General features: G+C 42.2%; 1 protein-coding gene across 7 annotated transcripts in view; it reads right to left on the reverse strand.

The window, feature by feature from the left end:
* Nucleotides 1–508: 508 nt before the first annotated feature.
* GK (glycerol kinase) overlaps nucleotides 509–25,328 on the reverse strand; it is a 65,318-nt gene continuing 40,498 nt past the window's right edge. For 2 of the 7 annotated variants that reach the window (XR_010474019.1, XR_010474014.1), the window contains 2 exons: nucleotides 4,362–4,474; nucleotides 509–3,229 (listed from right to left, as the gene is read on the reverse strand). Coding sequence is in view for 3 of the 7 variants with exons in the window: in XM_065070608.1 (XP_064926680.1) it covers nucleotides 24,238–24,383 (146 nt within the window). In the remaining 4 variants the exon portion in view is untranslated. Of the gene's footprint in view, nucleotides 4,475–4,743; nucleotides 4,803–8,370; nucleotides 24,384–25,328 lie in introns of those variants that run through there. The other 5 variants (XM_065070608.1, XM_065070583.1, XR_010474013.1 and 2 more) reach the window with 4 other exon arrangements.

Genomic DNA, 25,328 nt, shown 5'->3' on the forward strand with positions numbered 1-25,328 from the left:
TCTTCTTCTTGTTTTTCTTCTTCTTCTTCCTCATCTTCCTCTTCTTCTTATTCTTCTTCCTTCTCATCTTCTTCTCCTTCCTCATCTTCTTCTTTTGTGTGTGGTCTGTCCTGATCCTCATTCCTCACATTCTCCCTCTTCAGGACACAGGGACAGCTTGGCCTAGATTGCTGCTGCTGTTCTTGCAGTTCTGCAACTTGCCTTTGCCAGCCTGCAAGGGATGTTTCTTCAAGGTAAACTGAAGAATGCATCAGCCTGCTCCTGGCTGCGCATGGGCATTGTGTTAATGCTCATGAGCATCGGCTCTGTAAACAGAGTCAGTAAATGACATAGAATAACCGAAAATAAAACAAAATAGAATCAAATCCTGTTTCCACTCGTATCCTTTGTGTTCTGTGTCCTCAAAAGTGTTTCCGGAGCTGAAAACCCCCTGGCATTTCATGTAAATAGTATTCCCATCCTTATTGGACTCACGGTGAGCACACGCAATAGAATACAATACATAGGATAGAATAGAAAAGAATTTAATAGTTATGCTGTGTTATGCCTTGAGTTCTGCATGACGAGTTCTTACAGAGCCCTGAGGGCTCCGTCCATCCAGGAGAGCCTCTCTCTGCAGGGCAGGGCCCAGGCCCAGCCAGGGACAGAGGTCGAGACGAGACGGGCACACACACCTACAACATGGCTCAGGCAGGGACACAAGGTCCCAGGCTGAGCTGAGACACGTCCCCTGGGCCCTTGGCAGGAGACGGTGGCGCTGGGTGGGGGTCCCAGGGGAGGCCAGTCCCAGACACTGAGCCCTAGGAGCAGCCCTATGGACCTTCTCTCTGTTAGAGTACTGTTGTTCTCAGGCTCTTTTGTCTTAGTCATGAAAAACTGAGAGGGTAATTCTAAAAATGAGTACAAGAAGGAAGAAAGAATCCACAGGAAATGAGCAGGTATTGTTCACCTCAGAAAGATTCGCAAGCCCTTGGCTGAGGAGCATGGCCTGCTTCAGACTGAGGGCTTGATCTTTGAGCCTCACTGGTGTCAGAGGTATGAGGTTTTGCTGCCCTGTGGAAACCCAACTCAACCAGATGAACAGAGAAGAGTTTCAAAAACTCTACTCATACTTGCTTTTTGCCAGTTTGCCCAGATGGTCCAACTACCTTGAGACGATGCCCAGCTCTCACCCCAGCACAAGGTACGTGCCTCCTTCCCACACCGCGACACAGGCAATGCCTGTGCTGGGATATGGTTATGGGTATTCAGTGCCTTCTGCACTGAAACGTCATCACAGATTTCCTCAGCATCTACTTTTGGGAAAGCAGGAGATAGGAAGAAGAATGGCATAGAATAGAACAGGACAGAACAATTCAGATGGAAGGGCCTTGTAACCATCACCTAGTCCAACTGCCTGACTGCTTCAGCACTCACCAGAAGTTAAAGCATGGTACTGAGGATGTTGCCCAAATGCCTCTTCAGCACTGACAGATGTGGGGCATCGACCACCTCTCCAGGAAGACTCTTCCAGGGTTTGACCACCTCTCAGTAAAGAAATGTTTCCTCATGTCAAGGCTGAACCGCCCCTGATGGACACAGCTGAGAGCCATTCCCATGTTTCCTGGCACTGGGGACCAGGCAGAAGAGCTCAGCACCTCCCTCTCCACTTCCCCTCCTCAGGAACCTGGAGACAGCAGTCATGTTGCCCCTCCGCCTCCTTCTCTCCAAAGCAGACAGACCCAGGGTCCTCAGCAGCTCCCCTTCCCCAGCTTTGCTGCCCTCCTCGCCATGCATCCAAGTCATGGAAGAAACTGCCATTTAAAATATTTAAATAGGAGCAACAGCAATTGCAGAGGGGGAGCAACAAGCCGGGGCAATACACTACTAGTAGTGTAAAAACATTAAAATTAAACAGGAAAAACAAAACCTGAGCACCATTTTAATTTACTGCTGCTGAGATCCACCTGTGCTTTTACATGGAGAGAAATTGGAAAACTAAATTCAGTAAAGACATTAGGAAACACACTGTCTAGAACAACCTTTGCTATTCAGAAGACAGAAAGATTTTTCTGTTCTATGAGATGATACCTCTAGGATCTTGATTCTGCGACTACGCAAAAGCATAATACCGTAGTGTTTCCTGTGAGGATCAGAGCATGTCAGAGACCTATTGAAAACCTATTCCCATCAAGCTTCTAGCTTCACTTACACATAAATATCTAGAAATTGGCTTCACAGAATCATAGAATGCCCTGAGTTGGAAGGCACCTACAAAGATTGAGTCCAACTCCTGGCCCTGCACAGGAGAACCCCACAGTTCACACCATGTGTCTGAGGGCTTGTCCAGTCTCTTCTTGAACACTGTCAGGCTTGGGGCTGTGACACCTCCCTGGGGAGCCTGTTCCAGTGCTCCACCACCCTCTGGGTAAAGAACCTTCTCCTCATGTCCAACTTGAATCTCCCCTGGCACATCTTCCTGCCATTCCCTCGGGTTCTGTCACTGGTCACCAGAGAGAAGAGCTCAGTGCCTGCCCCTCCTCCGCCCCTTGTGAGGAAGCTGTAGCCGCCATGAGGTTTCCCCTCAGCCTCCTCTTCTCCAGGCTGAACAAACCCAGTGACTTTAGCCGCTTCTCATATGGCTTCTCCTCTAAACCCTTCACCAACTTCACAGCCCTCTTCTGGACACTCTCCAGTAGCCTTATGTCCTTTTTATCCTGTGATGCTCAGAATTCCACAGAGTTCTCCAGTCATCCAGGTCACAAATCTTAAAGCACTACTCTCTCCTGGTGTCCTTTTCAAATACACTCTCCCACACTGGGAATCAAATGCAGCTGGCTTGCTGTGTTGACAAGGTGCCCACACTACTGAGATGATGAAAAATTAGATTATTATGATCCAAGACACCTTCAGTCCTTGTAGATCAGGGTGGGTGGATACCCACCCTCCAGCAAAGAGATGGAGAAGTCTTTGGAGGAAAATGCAAGTGCATACAACTGCTGTTGTGTGCCAGCAGCTGGGGAGGGCGGGGAGTCAGGGCAGCCCTAGAAATAGCCTGTGACTGAGCCTGGGTGCCGGGGATCCACATTGCACACTTGTGTGTATGTCCTCACGCTGGCAGATCCGCTGGAGAGGGGTTCGGCGTGAGACCACTGGTGCTGGGGCCACAGAGCAGCTGCAGCTTCATCTCCATCAGGCTACAGGGTTTGGTGACTCCATGCCGCTGGCAGTATGTGGCTGTAGAAATGCACTTGGGAAGGTGCAGTCATTCAGGAGAAAGTAGCACATAAACATAAGAAAAAGACATAATTGTACCAATGACAACAGAGTAATAGCAGGAGTTATGCTAAATATAAGCAAGTTATTTTAGTGTATTCTGGTTGTGACACAAATCATCTGGCCACCAAGGTGGGAAATACAGATGTTTTCATGAGCTATAAAAGTCACCAATCGTGTGAAATTCCCACATGGTGATGCCTGGCTTTAAAAATGAAAGCGAGTTTATTACAGCAATAAATGCAGAGTGTGTAAATGTTTCCCAGTAGTCTTCAAAGCTGTTTCTTAAAGCTGGAAGTGAAAGATAACCACTTTGCTCTTTTTCCAGCTCAATAATTCTACTGGCATCAAATTCACTCTACAAGAGAAACCACTTTAAAAGAAACTCTGCCTTGACAGATGAGGGACCTATTCCTTATTCAGAGGAATGATTTACGGTCTCCCAGAGAATTTTGTCTTGACTGGGTTTTTCTAACTTCTGCAGATATGCAGATCTTTATCAAGTTGTGCTGTTCCTCAGCTGCAACATTTTTTCATCAGCCTTTGCCAGTTGCAAGTAAAGGTCTGGCTGGTCTCCTGCAGGTCGCTGGTCTGATGCTGAAGACCTGCTGTTCCATTAGGGTTTGGAAATCCCAGCACCACCTTGGACGCTGGTTCCTCTCGTGATCTCAGTCGCCTCTCACAGTCTCTGCTTCTCTGGCTCTGATTTTGAGGAAAACAATCTGAACTACCTGTTTTGAAACCTTGCTGACCCAAGTGCGTGTACTGTCATTGAAGGCATCTAACATCTGGCAGTGCCCATGTAATGCTGTATAGCTGACTATTGCCTTTTTTTGTGTGTGTGCATAACCAGAAGATAGTATTTTGAAGCTCAGTTCTACAACTACATGTGTGGGTCCCGCTGAAGTAGAGAGGATCCTTTACATGCATCCAGTTTAGTAAGCGTGTTTTGTCAGATGAAGGTCTTGGTGACAGAACATGTGAGAAACTTTAGCCAGTTACTATTTTTATGAACAGTATTCAGGTGTGAGAAGAGTTAAATGATGGTAAGGAACATCAAGGGAAAAATATGCTGTTACCTTTGTGTGGTTATTTACATGAAATACCTTATTCAAGACACTGTGAGTTTTTCTTGGTAGTGGTTATCTATCCTTCACGGTTAAACCTCTCAAAAAGAAGAGAGTGGGGAGGTTCAGAATGCAAACGTCTTGCTGTCAGCCTGAAAACATTAGAGATACAAAATATTGGTCATGCACAACAGTGAAGTGACCACGGGAATGGAGAACAGAGTGAGGAGACAGTAGTAGTTGTCTATATGTATAATTTCTGGGTGCTGGTTTTGTGCTTGCAGTCACCAAAATCATAAGAGCAACTGCCTGCTTATCACAAACATGGCAACAGTAAATCATTTTTTCTCTGAACATGTCAGACCAAAGAAATACTGTCAGTGTAATAATACCAAGCTCCTTTACTTGTAGGCGTCCTCACCTGTAAACAGTCCCCACCAGACATGATATATATTTTCTGTGTCCAGTTCTGTCATAGATCTATTGTGAGGTAGAAAAGTGGGGAAAGTAAGATTAGGAACAACTGTATTTTTGTTTCATTACCTGTTCAGGTTAAAAAACCAACCGTCTACATCCTGGTTGTCCGACTGCCTTTAATTTGAAAGAAATGTTGCAGAGAAAACATTTTTTTCATTGCCTCTTCTGGTCTGCTCCAGACACATTGCACATTGGAAGCACAAAAAAAAGGGCGTATCAGAAACACACCCAGCTTCACCTTCTTTCCGAGCCACTTGCGTCAGGCACGAGCCGGGGCTGCTCTTGCGGCTGCTGCTGGCCACACGGCTCCGTGCCCCACTGGCGGCACCAGTGTGGCTGTGTCCTCTGGTGACTTTGTCCGGTGTTCAGGGAAAGGGAAGAAAAATCCGAGCCTGATTTCACTAGAATTTTGTAAAGGTCACATAGTGCAAGTTATTCTACTTAGTGAACTTGGGCTTTGTAGACATAAACCAAAATGGAGGTATGACTAACATTACAGAGCATCAATAGATAATGTGCCGAAACATCCCAGCGATGCAACGTCCAGTGAAGTGCCACTCAACAGAACAGAAACATACTGAGCCATCACCTGCAAGCAGGAAAAATGCTTTTGAGCCATAAGTCTTATGGCTAAGACTGGACACGGGAGAAAAGTTTGGCTCACACTGGAAACAGTGGCTCTGCTTTCTAGATCTAATCTATTGTAGCATATTGTTTTTGGTTTGCCACCACTTGAAAAATCAGAAATGAAATGTCTGCAGTGGATTAAGACCCTTCATGTGCTGTAGGAAGAGGTATAATCTAGATTAAGGCTCTAAACATCACAGCGTCACTCAAGACTATATTACCTATTTCTTTCTTTCTTTTTACATTCTTGTTTAAAAAAAAAACATGAGGTGGCCTGATGTGCTACCCTGCAGAAAGGTACAGTAATAGCACTGAACCTCAATTACTCTAGTTTTGCCCATCAGCTTTGATGGGATAAGATACTGATAAAACCTCAGTTATTCCCTTAAAATGTACCTCTAAGTTGTCAGGTTACATTTATTCACACATTGTCGTAGTACAGAATTTTTAACAGGCTAATTCCAAAGCCCTTTTCAAAGATTTCATCCATTCCCTCCAAAGCCAAAGTCAGAATACAACAACCGTAATTTGGTTTAAAAGCAAAAATTCCCTATCCCACCTTAACAGCTGTTGCTTTAACTTTCCTTGCATTGCTCTGGCCTTTCAGCCTGTGCCCAGGCGCCCAAACCCAGCACCCCCGGCAACAGCATCAGCCTCCCCTTGGAGCCGCATTGCCTTTCATGTGGGGCTTTAAGCAGCTCAGGGGCAGCAGCCGTGGTGCCCTCACCACATCCCCAGCCCGATGGTCCGAGCTGTCGCTGCCTGGCAAAACCCTCCCCGCTCGTCCCTTGGTGGGGCTGAAGGAGGGAGCAGAAGAGGGGCCAAAGATGCTGGGGACAGCGAGCAGCTCCAGCCCACGTCCATCACCAGCTGCGCCAGCCAGCGGCTACAAAAGGGGCTTTTTGGAGGCAGTGCTCTGATCCTAAAACAAAGGTGAAACCTGACATAAGAGATTTGTGAAAACGGCAGATATATTGCCCTGTGAAAGGTTTGGAATTACACCATTTCATGCCACAGTGGCTTTTATACTTGTCTGGGTTTGAAAAATCATATGGTGCAGTTTGAAATGGCTGGAAAAATAAAAAAAAAAAAAATCGATAGTAATGGTCTACTACCTGAGCAGTGGAAGAAATTCCAACATAACGTTAGAAACAAGGGTTATGCCTCTCCTGTAATGGTGTCTTTTGCTAGCCAGTAAAAACCTGTTTTTCTTGACCCGGTGGATCTGGAGGTGATGCCCTTCATCCTCTCCCACATTTGTAACAATGCCATCCACAACCCTGTCAGCCTAGGCGTCTCTAAAACCATAGTTATCACTAGTTTGTGACTCCTAAGTTGGTCAAACCCCAAAAAGCTTCACTTTCTTCCCAAGCTGCTGTCATTTCCCTGTGCAGATGTGCCCCTGCCACCTCATCTCGGCTCACTGGGGACTTTCCCTGCTCACTCCAGCCTTGGATTCTCTGTCAGGTCTCCCACTGCTCACTTATGAAAAGGGACCAAACAGAAGCAGGGTTGGCCTTTTATTTATTTCCTCCTTCTCATCAGACAACAGGCATTTAGGTTTATTCATGTATTCCTGGGGCTGACAAGGTGGGGAGGTGACACCAGTAACAGATGATACCAGTATTACATTAAGCTACCTGGCAGAACTCTCCAGCTTAACTTCTTATATATTTTCATATTTGGGTAAATAGGAGACTTGGAGCCCCATGACTGAACAAGGTCATAGAATCACAGAATAGTTTGGGTAGGGACCTTCAAAGGTCATCTAGTCCAACCCCCCTGCAATGAGCAGGGACATCTTCAATCAGATCAGGTTGCTCAGAGCCCCATCCAGCCTGGCCTCGGATGTCCCCAGGGATGGGGCATCTACCACCTCTCTGGGAAACCTGGGCCAGTGTTTCACCACCCTCATTGTAAAAAATTTCTTCCTCATGCCTAGTCTGAATCTCTCCTCTTTCAATTTAAAGCCATTACCCCTTGTCCTATCACAACAGACCCTTCTAAAAAGTCTTCCTATAGGTCCTTTTAAGTACTGAAAGGTTGCAATAATGTGTCCCTGGAGCCTTCTCTTCTCCAGGCTGAACAACCCCAAGTCTTTCAAGTCTCTAGGAAAGGCTTCTTTTGAGCAAAGGTATGCCATTGGCATTTGGGCTGAGCACCTTTACTGCACTCTAAGTGCAAAAGTGCAACCCTCAGCTCCCACACTGTGCCCAACAAGTTGTGGCACTTCATTTTGCCAATGTCCTTTCAGCACAATGAGCTGCGGGATCTAAGTATGTACTGGTAAAAGATTTCTTGAATTGGAAAGGGCTGAACAGGTCCAGATGTTTATCTGAATCTCTCTAAGGAACTGGAGCTAGCTGTTCCCCAGGTAGCTATGCTGCTGAGTCTCTCAGTAAAGCTGAGATAAGCCATAAGCCAAAGGAACACCAGGAAAGTTTGTCTCCCTCTCTTACAACCGTGCCTACCAGAGTCATCAAACAGCTCCATTAATCCCGAGTTGGAATAAGAAAACAGTTACTTTTCTAACGAAGCAGGAGAAGAAAACTATTGAGAAGTTAAGCAGCTGCCCCCCAAGAGGACAGCATCGAAGCCAACACAGTCCCACAGTATTCTCCGCCAGCATCAAAGCATTAATGCTCTCCCCACTTCAAGGGGTGAACCAGAGAAACAAACATTGTGTGACCAGCCCACAGTCGCACAGGACACATGTAGTGGAGGTGGGAGCTGAACCTGTAACCCCCGCTCTGACATCAGGGGTACCACACAAGAAAACATTATCACTGTTTTCTTAATTGGTCATATAAAGCAAAATTAAACCAACAAGGGTATACAATCTTAATTCTTAGTACAAATTATTAGACAACTGCTGAAGGAAATAATTGTGAACAAGTCATAGTATTGTTAAGAGAAAAAAATAAACCTGCACCAACTTTATAGGTACTGTTTAGGAAAACCTACTTTACTGAAAGCCAGTATATTATGATTTAACTACTTTATGATTTACGTGTGTTAACTTATTAATGAAAGGGCTCAATATATGTAAACAATCTTGGAAATAAAGGAAAATATCCTTTGCTACACCAAAATTAGAAACAAACAAAACGTGTTTTTAATGTTGTTCCAAGCTAAAAGAAAATAAAACCATCCCTGTGGACAGATACAATATGCATTAGCTAGTCCTTATCAGTTTTAATGAAATTTAAATAGATAGACAGGAAGTCTTAAGAAATGCAGAAGAGCAATATAAAAGGTGTTTGCTTTCAGTCCTTTCAAATCAAGTTATCCCCCTCACTGGCTATACATCAACTCAGCCAAAACCAGCTGTGAGATTGCTTGGACTGAGCCTGTGCAAAGCAGGCTCAATTAAACTATTATTTTATTACAGTTTGCTGCATGAGTTTATGCTCACAAAGAAATTATAACTTAAGTATCAAGCCTGCAATGGCATTTTTCATACTGAAAAATAGTCTCTTGCACAAAATCGATTTCAGTAACAATTCTCAGGGCAAGGTACAAGGACAATGTTTCAAAACCCAACTACAAAGGAAAAAAGAGCTCCCTTCCTCTGAAACACCAACCAAAGTGCAGTTTATCACATGCATGCCCTGTGTGTTACTGCCCCAAATTAGAGCATCTGGGAAAATAAACAGCAGTCTCATTTCATCTGCTCGTGATACTGTGAGGTCTAGATCGTGACTTCATAACAAAAATGGGCCTCAAATGTCATGGCCTGCGCTTTACACCCATTTAAAGAGAAAACAATATATGCAATAAGATCAATATTAAAACAAAAATAAAAAAACAACCCCAGACCCAAAACTAAGACCTGTGCATGAGGTGCCATCAGAGTAGATCACTCCAGAGCCCCTCCTTGTACTTGGACCATTCCTAGTGCCAGGACCCAGCCTAATGTGTCCTCAGCCTCCATCCAGCCTTGCTCCAGAGAGGTCCCAAAGCGTCTGTTGGGAAGGGTTCGGTCTCTGCAAGAGCAGGTTCACCCACAGCACCTGTAGTCATGCCCCAGCAGCTGGCCAGGGAATGGGCAGCTGAATTTGGATGCTGATACAGAGAGGCACCACAGTCTGGAATTGAGCCGGAGTTCTCTGGTATGCTGGAGAGGCTGCCCCTGAATCAGTGTGGGGGGAACCGGGCACCTGGGTTCCTGGCACTTTTATAGTTCACAGAATGCAACCATTCAGTCACAGGCTTCAGGGGAAATACTGCTATTCCTTTTCATCTGTGGGTTTGATGCCGTAAGGTGCTGGTGTCTTTCATTTTTCCGGTGAGTGTGGTGGCAGCTGGGAAACTCAGCTCCTCACAGAGCTGGGCTGGCTGGTGCAGGGTGATCCACCAGAAAAACCAATGCGGAGCAGCAGCCCTTAACAGGGCAGCCAAGTTGGTTTCAGCATCCCTTTTTTTCCACTGCTCTTTTCTCACTGTATTTTTAAATAATCTGAAGACTTTGGGGGTTGGACTAGATGACCTTTGAAGGTCCCTTCCAACCCAAACTATTTATGATTCCATGATATATGAATTCATACCCATGTAACTTTGCGTAAAACAATGTAGATCCACGAAATGCAAGTAAAACTTTGCTGAGAACTACCTAGTACTGATTTTGATGTATGAACATGCTTAACATACTTTACAGTAACATTTATGAGAACGCAATAACTGTGGTGTCCAGCACTTAATGTTCAATGTGCATTCTTGAAACACCTGAATTATAGTACTTAAAGACTTTACAATGCAGAGTAAAAAGGTATTAGACTGGAATATAGAGTTGTACTTATTCACAGTATCACAGTATCACAGTATGTTTGGGATTGGAATGGACCTCAAAAGATCATCTAGTCCAATCCCCCTGCTGGAGCAGGAACGCCTAAGTGAGGTCGCACAGGAACATGTCCAGGTGGGTTTTGAATGTCTCCAGAGAAGGAGACTCCACAGCCCCCCTGGGCAGCCTGTTCCAGTGCTCTGTCACTCTCACTGAGAAGAAGTTTTTTCTCAAATTTAAGTGGAACCTCTTGTGTTCCAGCTTGATCCCATTACCCCTTATCCTATCATTGTTTGCCACCAAGAAGAGCCTGGCTCCATCCTCATGGCACTCACCCTTTATATATTTATAAACATGAATGAGGTCACCCCTCAGTCTCCTCCAAACTAAAGAGTCCCAGCTCCCTCAGCCTTTCCTCATAAGGGAGATGCTCCACTCCCTTAATCATCTTTGTTGCCCTGCGCTGGACCCTCTCCAGCAGTTCCCTGTCCTTCTGGAACTGAGGGGCCCAGAACTTATTATTGAACCTAATTGTATTTTGCAGGAAAATATTAAATGAATCAGCTCTAACACTAGTGCAATTTCTTATTTCCAGCACTAAAACACCTCTGCAATAATGGAAACCCAGTGAAGAGTATTAACGAAAAAGGTCTTTTCGGTGTTCATGTGCTCAGTTCTACTTTTGGTAAGAAAAAACATTTTTTTGGTCCACATTTTCCACAGATTTCAGTGCATTCCTTTCGCTCTGTTTATGATTTGTTTTGACAGTTCAGACTGTATATGTTGAGAAAGGTAATGTAGACAAAAGGCACAACTGAGAAAGAATGGCAAAATTCAGTGCCAAAACACGGAGGTTACTTTATCTAGTAAACATAAAGCAAGGCATTTAGAACAAGGCTGAGTATCATCAAAGTAAATAGCAAATACACAGCAGTCCATTTATTTTCCCTTTCTTCCCATCAGAAATAATTACTGTTTAAAGATACCTACCTGAAGACCCATCATGTCTAGGAAAGACCAACAGAAATAATCACTTCCTTCAAAACTGATAAGAACTCAAACTGTGCAAATCAAATTTTCCCCACTTTGTCTGGCAAAAACTGTCAATCATACAAGGTATAGCAAACAATTCTCTGATTAAAAGAGCAGAAACAGTGCATTTTTTTTCCCCAAAGATAAAGCAGAAAAAATTTCTCAGCAGGTTTTATGGCAAATACAGCAATTAGACACTGGAAGGACATAAAAGATACTGTGGTTTGATTTCAGGTTCGCTGTAACTCTGTTTCTTTTACTGGAGTTTATAGTCCTTTTCATAATTCTCTATCTGCATGGAAAGTTCAAATCAAATTAATTTATTTTTCCTCAAATAAAGCCTCTACACCATATTCCATTTCTATTAAGTGGGACACAAAACCTGAAATAAAAACAACTGAATAGATTAAAGATACCATACTGTTTTTAACATTCAGATCATCTTTTACCTGGTAAAAAGAAGAACAAAAAAAAGAGTAAATAACCGGTGGAAGGTTTATTTTTTTGGTCTGGCCTTCACAAGTCCCCAAAATAACACAGAATTATTTTAGCCAATTCAGTCTTGCTTTAGCTACAGGATACAGCCGCAGTGATTTGCTGGTACCTTCTCAGGTGCACCCAAGCAGTGCTGGGGGTTCGATGCACTGCAGCGCTGTGTGGCCTTTGCCAGCACATTCCTCTTAATCTCATTCATGCAGTCAGCATTCCTAGTAAACACAGCGCGAAATCTCGAGGCTCAAATTTAAAGTTCCCTTAACAATAATTTTTTTCCCCCAACACAGGTATTTAATCTATATTGAGGAAAATAAAAAGTGTTATCTGGACCAATTTATCACAGCGTTGGTAAGGTATTAAAGGAAAACTGAAAGGAAATGAAGCTGTAAAGCAGAACTAGGTAGGAAGATTAATTTGGGGATTTCCTTTTTCTTTATGTCCTACTGCATATTTAATATTTAAAGAAGATACCTTCTTCTCCAAGAAGCAATAGAAAATACAGGGGAAAAAAAGAACATAAAAAGATAAAGCATAGTCATAAAACAGAGAAGGAAATTATAAAACTGGCACTGAAGTGAACATGAGCTGTTTAAAGAGAAAAAGGAATAGATTTTTTTTTCTGAAAAAAAAAAAAAACACATGCATTTAAATTTAAAGTGTAATTAAACAGAATGCTGGCTGGCAATTTAATATAGAGAAGATATCAAATAGCCATTGCACAGTAGTAAAGTGTTTAGTTAGCCAAGCTGATGGATTAAGTAAAGACTGTATGTCCCAACTCTTAACATCACCAGAAATTAAAATATATCTGAACTGCCGACAACACTTGGCATAAAGTTACTACTTAGGCTCTTGTCATTCCAGAGACTGCCTTGACCACCTCTCACACTTACTTCCTAGCTAAAGGTTGGATATTCATTGCCTGTGCTGTCCAGAATTCCTATATTAATGATGTTAAATATTTATGTGCCTTGAAGCAACAAAGAAGCATAAGTAAATGCATTAAAAAAGCTACCAAATAAAACAAAAACAAAAACCAAAAAACCCAAGCAGGGGAGTGTGGGGCATCCAGAAGACAACTCAGCCCACCAAAGATCCTGACTGTGCTCCAGTGGTGACTTTCTGTACTGAATACAAACGTGGCCCAGGGCAACAGGGTCAGAGCTGTGAGACTCGAGGGCACCTAAATTGTAGGCATTACATAGCTGCAAAGGAAAATACTTTCCACACCGTCACTTGAAGACCTTTTAGTATGTTTTAGCCGGAGAACATGATACCTGCATCCAAGAACATCCTTCTTTGGAGAAGGAAACCTGCAGGATTTGATGCCTAGTGCAGAACCATCAGTCTCACAAGGGTTAACCACACAGCTACTGGGGCAACAGGGCTGGACATTGTCTTTCACTGGTGGATTTGTGGGGGAAGTCAACACATGTATGAGTGAACGGTCCAAGCTCTGAAACCACACCTACATGAATGCAGAGGTTGTAAAGTTCCCTCAGGGTAGGGGGAAATCTTCAGCCATCAGGCTGGTGTTTGATCTGCACGTTTTCTTTTACAGCGTCTCTGCTTAGTCCAGAATTTATTTATACAGGAGTCCCACATGTGGATGTCATAGGTTTAACATAAAACTATAATAACGAGGGTCATAAATCAGCTAATGGTGTGATGTTGGTTAATGATTCATTGAAAAGCTGAAATAATAGAACTTAATAAATGATTGGGTTAGGGTAGGAAAAAAAACCCACCTGTATTTTAAAACAGAAAGGCATATGCGTGACCCCTTACTGACAGTGACAGAAACTTCACATTTGTTGTCTGGCAGCTGGAACTCTTCTCCCTTGCATACTATGTGGAACTAATCATTTTCCAAAAATAAACAGTCAGTGTGACCTTAAATAACAAATACGTAGCTTTTCAGGGTGGTAAAATCCATAACTTCTCAAGGTTCTTCTATATAATTCAGCAATGACCTGCTAGTGCCTTTCAAAGGACAACATAAAAATCAATACTGAGTTACAGAATTTTTTTGGTAACTTTCCCATTATCGATTTAACTCTTTTTAGAATTTAAGGCAATGAAACATTTATTACTTTTTCAAACTTTATTTTCCTGAAAAATTCTTACTCCAGTTTTGCTGTCCTGTCCTTACATTTACTCATTTCACTTTGCACCAGGCCCTCTATATTTCTGTGAAGTTAAATACATAATGAGATTTTCCCTACTTAGTTTATGTATATATTTTTGCTAAGTCTGGTAAGAGGACAACTCTTAATGTGCTTGATCTGCATATTTGTCATTTTAATTTATCAAGGTGCCCAGACCTCCTGCCCTTACTGGAGACAAGCATGAAGCATGAGAATTGTTGAAAGTTGATTTCTTTCTCTGGAAACAGATACCTATTTCTTTCTTGTTGAAGCTGTTAACAATAAAATACAGTCAAACACCTTTTCTGAGTGGAGACATTTCTCTGGATCAAAGCTATTATGACCAGCATTTTGTCCAGGGTTTTAATTTTTTTACACTTGACTGTCCTGAAAAGACAAAGAAGATCTGCACCATCAGTGGAAAGTAAAATCTCTTCTTGTCCTTCAAATTACAACTAAAAGATGGGAAAAGCACAAGAGGAAATACAGCAAAAGTAATGACCAGAGTGCTGTCCACACAGACCGCTTAGACATCTTTCAATTTAAGGTTATTTATTCAGCTTAAATCAAGTTTCAGTTATAAATAAAAGTGATAAACTATCCATCATTGTTTTTTCATAGGGCTCTTAGGCTATCAGATGGCAACATGCATCAATAGTTTTGTTTAGTTGCAAAGTTGAAGTGCCATGTATTCACAACTCATAAAGACCTGTTAAGATACGTGCTCTAATTTTTGTGCTTCACCTTTGAAATATATACACAAAATTCAGTTCAGGAAGGCAAGGAAATACTCAGAGCACAGGCTATGTTCTGGGCATCATTTCTGGGTTTATATGAAACTGTATCAAAGATCTGTACCAATTTCAAACAAGAGGTACAGCAATTATTGATATCCCAGAACACCGAGTTATGTGCTCTGCACAATTTCCACTTGAAATGCAGTAGCAGAAACCAGCAAATTGTTGCATTTGCTTTTAGCTCTATCTTCATTCCACAGAAAAGACACAACCATGTTTCAGTGCTGGGTGAAAGCAGCTTACAAATTGTTTGGAAAGCATTGATGTATCTTACACAATTAAAAGGACATAGCCTTCCTTTTTTAAAAATCAGAGTACAGTCAGGCACTGCACATTATCTGTGCATTCAAATCTTTCCTCATCGCATTTACTAAGTACATCAGCAAGCACTGAAATAAATGCCAGGTTGAAAATTTCCCGTGTGAGTTAATGTGAGAGCAAAGGTATTGCCTGATCTGAGAAGAATTTGTAGCAACCATTTGAGGCTTGTGCTTAGGGACAAACAGGGTAAATCATGCACTGCTGCTGTGGGAGGTTGATGTCAGGTAGAAAGGGTGGCTGGGCCAAGCGATTTCTGCTTCTTCTTCATTTCATGGTCATTATCTTCTTACCAGCAACCCTGAGTACTACTCCACCCATGCTTGTAAAGCAAATCAAAGAATCATTTTGATTGGAAAAGACCTTTGAGATCCTCAAGTCCAACTATTAATGTCACACTGCCAAGTTCACACCTAACCAAGTCCCTAGGAACCTCGTCTATGCATCTTTTAAACACCTCCAGGGATGGTGACGCCACCACTTCCCTGGGCAGCCTGTTCCAATGCCTGACAACCCTTTCCATTAAAAAAAAAAAATGTTTGTAATATCCAATCTAAACCTCCCCTGGCACAACTTGAGGCCATTTCCTCTCATCCTATCGCTTGCTACTTGAGAGAACAGACCAACACCCTCTATGCTAAAACCTCCTCTCAGGAGGTGAAACAGGGCACACACACACCAGTGACACCCGCACAACTTGCTCTCCTCATCCTGATGAAGGCTCTAGGATGACTGGGAAAATGTTGCTGGGCAGTGGGAAATGCCACCAGACTCAGCCATGTTCAGCAGTTCCCCAGGTCTCCAGTAGCCCAGGTATGACCCCTGCGCTGGGCAAGCACAGAGCGCACCTTGTGCCAGCAGCCACTGCATGGGATTTTCCAGCAACAGCTTCCCTTGACCTACTGAAAAACACAGTGGACAGTCAACTCACCTCTGTTCCTACTATTTGCACTAATTGTCTGTTATTTCATCACAGGAAGGATTAAAAATATGTCCTTGGGTACTGGCTAACTACTTCTGCAATAGAAAATAAAGAGAAAGCAACCTGTCTTCTCTTGATCCCAATTCATAGTCTTGATGACCACTGGAGTAAACCATCTCTTTAGACATAATCACAGTCCATTCACATGTAGGCATGTGCCCACATCCCTAAACCTTCTTCACTAACTCCTGCTCGCTGTGATGAAGTGTAAGTGTTTGGAAATGTTATTAATGTGCAAACAAGACCTGATCAGACCCCATAGTCATTTAGAGATCAAATCAACAGCCCAATACATAATATTTATCCTGGAGGAGCTACACAAACATCACTTGGCTGATTTTAAATGACTAATCATGCCTTGCAATAACACTTTTCTCATCAAAAATTGTTTCTTACCAGCAATTAAGTTTTGGGTGGTTTACTGCCTTTGGGATATTTTGCATAAACTTTGCTCAGGAACGGCAGAAACAGAATGAAGTTTATTTTGAAGCTAAAATGATCATGCAAGGAAACAAACACTCTGGCTGAAAACTCAACCTGGAGCTGATGGGTCATCACAGTTTATATGTAATAGATCTGTGATACAATATAAATAATACAAGTCCTACCATGCAGTCTGGAAAACACAATAATTACCAAGACTTTACATATTCATCCACCTACTCACATTTTGATTTTAGAGTGGTCTGTGACCTTTTTGCTTTCTAATAATAAACCCTTTTATTCACTTTCCTCTCATCAGAAAAAAAGTCAGACTACAATTAAGACAATTAGTCATATGTTACAGATTAAATAATAAAAAGCAGAAAATATAGTTTAATTAAAAATAAGGACACAGGAAAACAAAAATCAGCTATTTGACATACTAAAACTATATGGAACACTATAGTTTAAGTTTCTCTTCTCAGAAAGAGAGGTAATGAAAAAATAATAAACTTCAAGCACAATGTTCCAGATGTACTTCTCCTACTCTACATATAGGGAAATAAAAGCTACACAGAAATAAAGAGAAGATAAGCTATGGTAGACTCAACAGACCTTCTAAGAGGTCTTCCAAAGTCTAGTTAGAGGATGGAAATATGCTGCCATGCCCAACAACTCAAACACTACATAAATTGAAAAATAGAACTATTTCTATCTTCTTGAGCTTGAGAGAGAGAAAAAAGATTAAAAAGGTGAAAGCTAGAGGCTTTAAAATACATATATATATATATATATATAGAGCTATACCTGCAAGTGATAATTTTAACCCAGTACAGTGAAATTTGTATTAAAATAATTAAAGCTAACAGTGGCAATCCCATTAGGTGCAAAAGTGATCCCTAGGGAGAGAGAAAGCGGAAAAGCAAAGAACCAATGGCCAGAAAACAAGTTGTAGTAAGAGTAGTTGCATTTAAACAGTCCTAAAATTACATTCAGCCCTTTGAAGGAAACTGTAAGGCTGATGTGGCCCCTGGTGAAAATGAATTTAACACCCATGCCCTAGAGGAAGGGAATAAATCTTGTATATTGCCCGTGCCCCTTAGGGTTTACATCTACCTCCATTTGTTAAATACACCATGCCCGGGGCAGTGATATCATGACTTTCCTTACCAGCTAAAGATTCACAGCAACAGAGAGGCTGGTGGTGATGAGAAACATCCACCCCCACCCTGCTGGGATGAGTAATTTCCTAATGAAGAGCTTTACTTTCCACTCCAGCATCACGGATGTATCATTGAAAACTGTTTTGGATATAGCTGTAAATAATTAAATGCTGCTGGATGTAACTCATTTATTGACCATCTAGGAGTGAGACAAGGGCTCTTCCTAACTCATGGATAAAGAGCAGCGGGGTCCCAAATAGATGAGCAGTAATCAGGAGAAAAGCACGTGTGTTGGGTGAAAGAGTACGGCAGAACAGCAAAGTTCCTGTCCGGTGTAACACTGGATGAAACCTGCAGATAACAGTGGATCCTCACTGTAAGAGGGAACACAAAGAAACAGGCTGACAATCCTGTTTGAGTTTTGTGACCTTTTCCAGACATATCCTCGCTAATGGCACTTTGGCTCCTACTGGAGCTAATCCTGCAAAATTTGTACATTGGACTGCCCAAAGAAATCTCTCTTTGCCTGACAATGTCCCTTTCCTGGGGAGAGCAACAAACTGCAGCTACTGCAAAAGGCAGAGCCCTTTTTGCCCCTTATTTTTCAGAAAACATCAGACTTTCTTTGTGTGCAAAACCAAACACAGAAAAACAGTGAGGAACCATGTGCTTGACAAAATGTAGAGGGAAAACTCAGAAAGTCCAGCTTCATTTTGCCAGAAAGCTGTAATTTGGGGTCAGTTAAGTCAGAACAGGGGAAAATAAAGCTATGGTTCTGTAAAGGACACCGTAAGGAGGAGGGGGGGAAGGGAAAGTGGAAGCAATGAAAGCACCACCTCCACTTTCAAGCTGTTAATGATATCCAGCTGGTTTTCACTACTGAGAATATTGCTTTCCTCCCTGTGAAAAGTTAAGGTAATGCATTCTATTAAGCAGGAAAGTGTTCAAACTGACTAATATCCACTGTTCTGTGGAGAGGTGTCAGCATGGTATTTTTATTCTTCTCCTTCCTACTCCATCAGTAAAGCAGCAAAGGAAGCCGTGTTGAACAGCATTAGGCAATTAACGCAACTGATGCACTGACATTTTCCAGTGAAATCCTTTTGCTAGAATTTAATTATAAAACTTGGTGGACTCCTTTTACACAGTGAAAGTAATTTTAATTAAAACTTTTGCAGGGCTTTCAGTCAACTTCCTTTACACAATTTACTTGATGAATTTGATAAACACGTGCAATTACAGTGCTCTGGATTTTTAAATTGGTTTTATTTTTGTCAGGAATTCTAGCAGGCTTCTAAATGTCACCTGGGCAAAGATGATGTGATATGAATGGCTGGGTGGGAGCTGCCCTTGGCCACCATCCTAGTTAAGGGCTCAGTCTTTGATCAAATTATGCCTGTCTGTCTAGGTCCTGTCACTTGAGAGTGATGGCCCTGAGTGAAAGCATCCCAGACTCCTGGTGTGACTCAGGGTGAATGACTTAGTCCTATTGCAAGTACCATGTTTTGGACCTCCAGTCTGGACAGTGTGTCTTTGGAGGTCCAAAACTAAGCCTCAAAGTCCGTGAAGTCCCCTCAAAAGTACCACTTTGCGCTGCATGTTGGGCATGAGGTTAGGGCACCGTTCTGGCAAGCTGCTGGTCTCAACGCCGTGGTCCCCAAATGCAAAGGGATGGAGAACGCAGCCCCTCATAGCCTAGTTGTCACCTCTGCCGGGGCACTGAAACTGCATGGCTTCAGCTTGTGTGCTTGGTTTTTAGGGGAAGCAAGGAGAACACCTTCAGGTGAGAATCTTTTTGCTGCCTCATGGATGGAGGGCATTTGTGGAGCTGGTGTGCGTGACTTGCTGTGCTACTGCATGGGGGGAAAGCACAATTTTGCCTCCCAGGGCCAGCTCTGTGCTCCCAAGGGACTTCCAGTCACACGGGGTTGATGGGATGAAGCCCAAGAGACTTACTGGTCCCTGACAGCTTAGGGGTTAGGCTTAAATTTACATACAACTGTAGCTATCATAGGCAGGATTATTCCGCTCATAGCTAACCAGGGTTAAGAGACCCTGTGCTTTGTCATCTCTACTAGGATACCCAACACAGTATTTTTATAAAAAAGGAAATACAGCAGAACAATGAATAACTGAGTGACATTTCTCACACTGCACTGGTCTAGCACAACTATTAAGAAATGGTTAGTCTTATTTTGAGTAATTTAAACACAACAAAACAGTCAGTGAATGAAGAAAAATAAAGGAAAGAAGATGACTGAATGGGATCCAGAATGCCATGTTGTTACCTGGCTGATTCAGCCACAGGTTAGTGACAGGAGATCAGTGTCCTTCGTCGTTGTTTGCCCACCCACCGACAATGGCGTTAGAAACTCCTTTGGTATCTATCAGACATGTAGCTACACAGGGACAAACTGTAATCTCAACAGACATCCTAATGCCCAAAGACATAGTCCAGGTTTAAGTGGCAACAAGTATCCACTTGTGTATGGGGTGCACAAGGGTAAGAGAGTAAGACTTAGTCTGCTGCCTGTGCTTGGCTTGTTTTCTGAATAAACAAAGAGCTTCTCTTCTTTTTTAGTTATAAACAGCCAGTACTTTTCAGCAAAGACAGAATGTGGTTAAGAAAGCTAACACAATTTTCTGGTCCTCTATTAAGAAAATCAATTTGTGCTTTAAATTTTTAATCAATCAAAGGCTTCAGATTTAAAGCAGAACTTACCATAACCATATAGAAGTTTTTTACGTTGCAGTTGTTTATAAACTACACAATCATTTAGAATTTTCTCTCAAGTCACCTGTGGCATTAACTTAATGCTAACCTAGGTGGCACTAATAAATGATGACAACATCAAAGAATGAAAACAAATGTATATTTGTTGAAAATGAACATAACAAATAACATAATAAATATCCGTGCAACTGGCTTTTGAGTACAAATATGCCTTGATTAAACAATAGAAGTCCCATGCCTTGGGCCAGCAATGTCTGGTTACTTGGCTGATCAAACAGGAGTTTCATTTTTACAGTTAAGGCTACATTTCCTTAATATCTGCTGTGGCAGGAAAATGACAGTGGTGACAAACCTGTTTTTTGGAAAGTTTGCACCATATGGGTTGGTAGCAAAGATCAACCTAAAGAAAAAAGGAGACTGGAGGAATCAATCAGTCTGAACTGTGCACATACCCAAATAAAGGGATACCATCCCTGGGGGCTTTTTTTAAAACTCTTACCCATAATTCCTATCTCAAATGCTTTAGAAGTTTTCTTCATTGAAGAAAGATTACTTTTGAATAGATTAGCTTTATTCTACATTGTTTAAATTAGAGGTGTCATGCAACTTGGCCTGAAAAACAAGCTATTTAAATTGCTGTGATAACAGTCTGGTTTAGTTCAAGCCCAAGAGGCCAAGGCTAGGTCTGCAAAACAGTTTCTTAAAGCACAGAAATAAGGCTATTTTGCTGTGGTAAGACAGAGATTTTAGATCAGTTCCAATCTAAAAGGCCAGCGAAGCCAGTGAAAGCACAGCATTGCCACTATGTCTAACGTACATGGGTGCTAAGGTATCAACCAAGCAAAGTGCCCGTGTCCCCAGGGGAATCACAGCTGTGCTGGCAAAGGGTTACAGTGTGGGCTGCACTTCAGCATTGAGGTGGGGATGGAGAAGGATTATTTGAATTTATACAAACGCTAATGTACTTTTTTCTTCTGAATGTTCTTTTCCAGAAGCAGTTTTGTCATGATGGAAACCAGATCCACAAAAATCCCTATAAGGTACTATCCTGAATCCCAACAAACACCCAATGTGTGAACTTCAGCATCACTCTTCTTCAGTTCATCCCTCTGTATAGTGTTTCTTTCATACTGTAGCTACAAGGCCATCTGTCAAGAGGAAGGATTAGCTCTGTAAAGGTGGATAAGGAGTACACACACTCTGAAAAATGTATCTTTAAAGTATGAAAATGTCTGGCATGGCTACATTTTCTCTAAGATTGTCAGACAGTATCTCACTACAGTAGCAGGGTGAGGGGACAGATGGAGAAACCCCAGCTTCTTGTTCCTGTTCTGGAATGGCAACACTTTTACTGACATGAGGTCCTGACTCAAAGTGATGAAGTAGATAAGCAAACCCCAAATAACAAACAAACAGCTATCAGAAGCCTTCTGAGTGGATAAAATGTTTGAGTTTTTTCAGGGCCAGAGAAAAGAGGTAGAGAGAAAGAGGTACCTTGGAGATGCCTGTGAAAAGGTATTAGCTTCAGGCACCACAAGAATGAGAACCCATGCCTTATGCACTGCAAAACCTCTAACTTCAAAATAAAATAAAATAAAGAGACATGGATCCCAGTTACATCTGTTTTCTTCACTATGGAACATCAGTTCATTTCAAAACCTAGGCAGTGTCCAATATTAAATAGCCATAGGGAGAAAGAAATTACATACAGACTGGGAGACAAGATGCTGGAAAACAGTTCTGCGGAGAAGGATTTGGGAGTTTTAGTGGACAGCAAGTTGAACGTGATCCATCAGTGTGCCCTGGCAGCCAAGAGGGTCACCCATGTCCTGGGTGCACCAAGCACAGCGTTGCCAGCCGGGCGAGGGAGGTGATTGTCCCGCTCTGCTCTGCACTGGTGCGGCCTCACCTGGAGCACTGTGTGCAGTTCTGGGCAACACAGGATAAAAAGGACATAAAGCTACTGGAGAGTGTCCAGAAGAGAGATACGAAGTCAGTGAAGGGTTTGAAGGGGAGCTGTATGAGGAGCAGCTAAAGTCACTGGGTTTGTTCAGCCTGGAGGAGGCTGAGAGGAGACCTCATGGCAGCTACAGCTTCCTCACAAGGGGAGGAGGAGGGGCAGATGCTGAGCTCTTTTCTTTAGTGGCCAACCACAGAATCTGAAGGAATGGCAGGAAAATGTGCCAGGGGAGGTTTAGGTTGGACATGAGGAAAAGGTTCTTTACCCAGAGGGTGGTGGAGCACTGGAACAGGCTCCCCAGGGAGGTGTCACGGCCCCAAGCCTGACAGTGTTCAAGAAGAGACTGGACAACACCCTCAGACACATGGTGTGAACTGTGGGGTTGTCCTGTGCAGGGACAGGTTTTGGACTCGATGATCCTTGTGGGTCCCTTGCAACTCTGGACATTCTATGGTTCTACCTAATTATACTTTAATGGCTACTTTGTGCATATGGACTCTTAGGTCTGTGTGTAACCTTGGCACTGGAACAGTGTGAATTTTCGGTGAAAATTTGTAACATTACAAGTCTTAGGGGGATTTCTGTAAACAAGAATTGCTACATCTCTTGTTTTTTATTTTATTATGAAAGAACTCACTGTCTGTCCTCATACGCAGTTATTACTATGCATTTACTGCAAACTAGTTTGGTAGCACTGATCTACAGTGTGTAAATGAATTGCTCATATACTGATGCTATCTTTGTTTCTACTGTAAGGTAGTACAGCTGTGACTCATGTTTTTGTACAAATATTTAAATTATTATTTCAACATTTTCATTTAGAGAATACTGTGCCAAATGCTGCTGTGATAGCTTCAACAGATGCTATTTTGAAAGCAAGTAGGAATTTATTTTTTTTTTAGTGAAACTATAACAAAATCTTCCAACAATTTCAGAAATTCAAGGATATTATGTAAACCACTATAATCCTACTACTATGACCCGCAACCATCCTGTTGCTTGTGATATTGACCTACTGTTGTGTTACACTTGATTCTGCACTGCTAAAATTCTGGTATGTTTTTTCCTATGTTTCCTAAGTGCTTATCTCACACACTAAATATTAAAACCATGCCTGCATAATCCAACATACAACAAGCCTCATTTACGTATCAGTTGGGACTTGGTGTTTCACATACTCATGAATAAACAAATAGCCTATTTCAAGATTAGCAAATAAAATCTTTCATCACTACTGTAATATGTTTAACTTAATTAATTAATTAATATGAATTTTACTTAACATTACTTAACATTTAGTAGTTTGACAAACCCTGCACTGTATATGCTTGTTTGTTGTAGTATCAGTGGGGAAACAGAAAGACTGGTATCAAAGAAATGATCGCGTGATCTGAGATCTATTGCTGGCTATGACAGCCCTTGGTCATGCTTGAGTCTGAAGCTCATCAATGAGCCGAAATGCAAGCCAAGGTCAGGTACAATTCATTTACTTTAAGGCTTATGTATCAGAAAATCACAGAATAGATGCATCATGCTGCATATGAAGTGGTTTGCACCTCGTTGAAGACTAACTAGAGTCCAAATAGAACAGGTTGTGTTGGTAATACAAACCTGTTTCCTGAGGGGGCATGTCTTAAAGAGACTTAATAATACTTGTCTTGAGGTTTAACTGAGATACAACCACCACTACTTAGAGAACAATGTTAAAGTTATCATCTCATATTTTGAAGACAGGGTTCTTGCATGTTCCATATAGGTCACTCTCCCCCCTTTTCCCCTTCTTCCTTAACGCAAAAAGTTTGGACAGTATCAGATGCCTCCAATATTTGTAGCATGAGAGCTCTAGAAGCTTTTCTTCTTGTCAGCATTTTCTTCAGCTGAAGAATTCTTTAAAGTTTGTGGATGAAAGTGATGTTAATATTGAAACACAATGCAGGGGAGTGCGGGAGTGCATTACTATTTGTGTAATGCGTCCTCTCAACTGTAAGCTGACTTCAGTTTTTTAATATGGAGTAGTAATACAGTAGGCATTTCTGTGCTCATAAAAGCTGTCGAGAAACACTCATCAGTCTTGAATTCCTCTGTATCAAAGAGTAAGCTCAGGTTTTCAGTAATCAGTTCACCTGCAAGATAACATTTGCAAGAAAGATGGGTAGGGCTGTTGCAGTCAGAAAACTTAAAAAATAAATAGCTGCAGTGATATGCTCAAAGTTCCTGATGCTGTTTATGAAGGAGCCTGGGAAATGCAGGCACTGCAGAGCACACTGACTAACCCATCCTGTTGCCAAAACAAATAGAAGACCACCTGAACAGCTTTGGAACTGCGAGGGAAAGTGCTTGTTCAAGGCAGTGACAGCTGATCACCAATACCATCCTGTCTGCAAGGTCTTTTCTAGTTGCACAAGACACAAGAAGTGTGTCAGGTGATCCAGAAGCTAGAGCTCCTGGACCTTCAGTTCTGGGAGTGCTCCATCCCTGCAAAAACGAAAAATAATGGTGCTGGAGATTCTTCCAATGGAAGTGAATGTAAGGATAGTCAGAGAAGGAAGCCCCAGATCAGAATCCCATGGATTTAAAGAAAAAACACCACAGACAAAAAGAAATTACTCCCAAACTGGTATCTTCCCATTATAAAAATTTAAGGTATCCATATTTTTAGGTTTTGCTAACTACAATATAACTGCAGTCTCTTTGGAAGCATGTCATACCATGGCTGGCTTTTGGGCAGTTCTGAAGCACCTGGTGGTATAATACCATATAAAAAATAGGGTATTGAACTAATGCAATCAGGAATCTGAAAAAAAACAGTCTGGTTAAACTCCCACTAGCAAATGCTTAAAAAAGCAGAGCCAGCGAGAGCGGGGCCAGGTCCCGTTGGGTTTTGAGAATCTTGAAGGATGGAGACTCCACAACCTCTCTGAGCAACATGCTCCTGTGTGTGACCACCTTTTCTTTTGTTTGAATGGAATTTCCTGCATTTCAGTTTGTGCCCACTGCCCCTCATCCTGTCACTGGGCACCACAGAGAAGGGTCTTGCTCCATTGCTTTACTCCCTGCATCGGGTATTT

Source organism: Columba livia, chromosome 1 (genome assembly GCF_036013475.1).
Source record: "Columba livia isolate bColLiv1 breed racing homer chromosome 1, bColLiv1.pat.W.v2, whole genome shotgun sequence".
NCBI lineage: Eukaryota > Metazoa > Chordata > Aves > Columbiformes > Columbidae > Columba > Columba livia.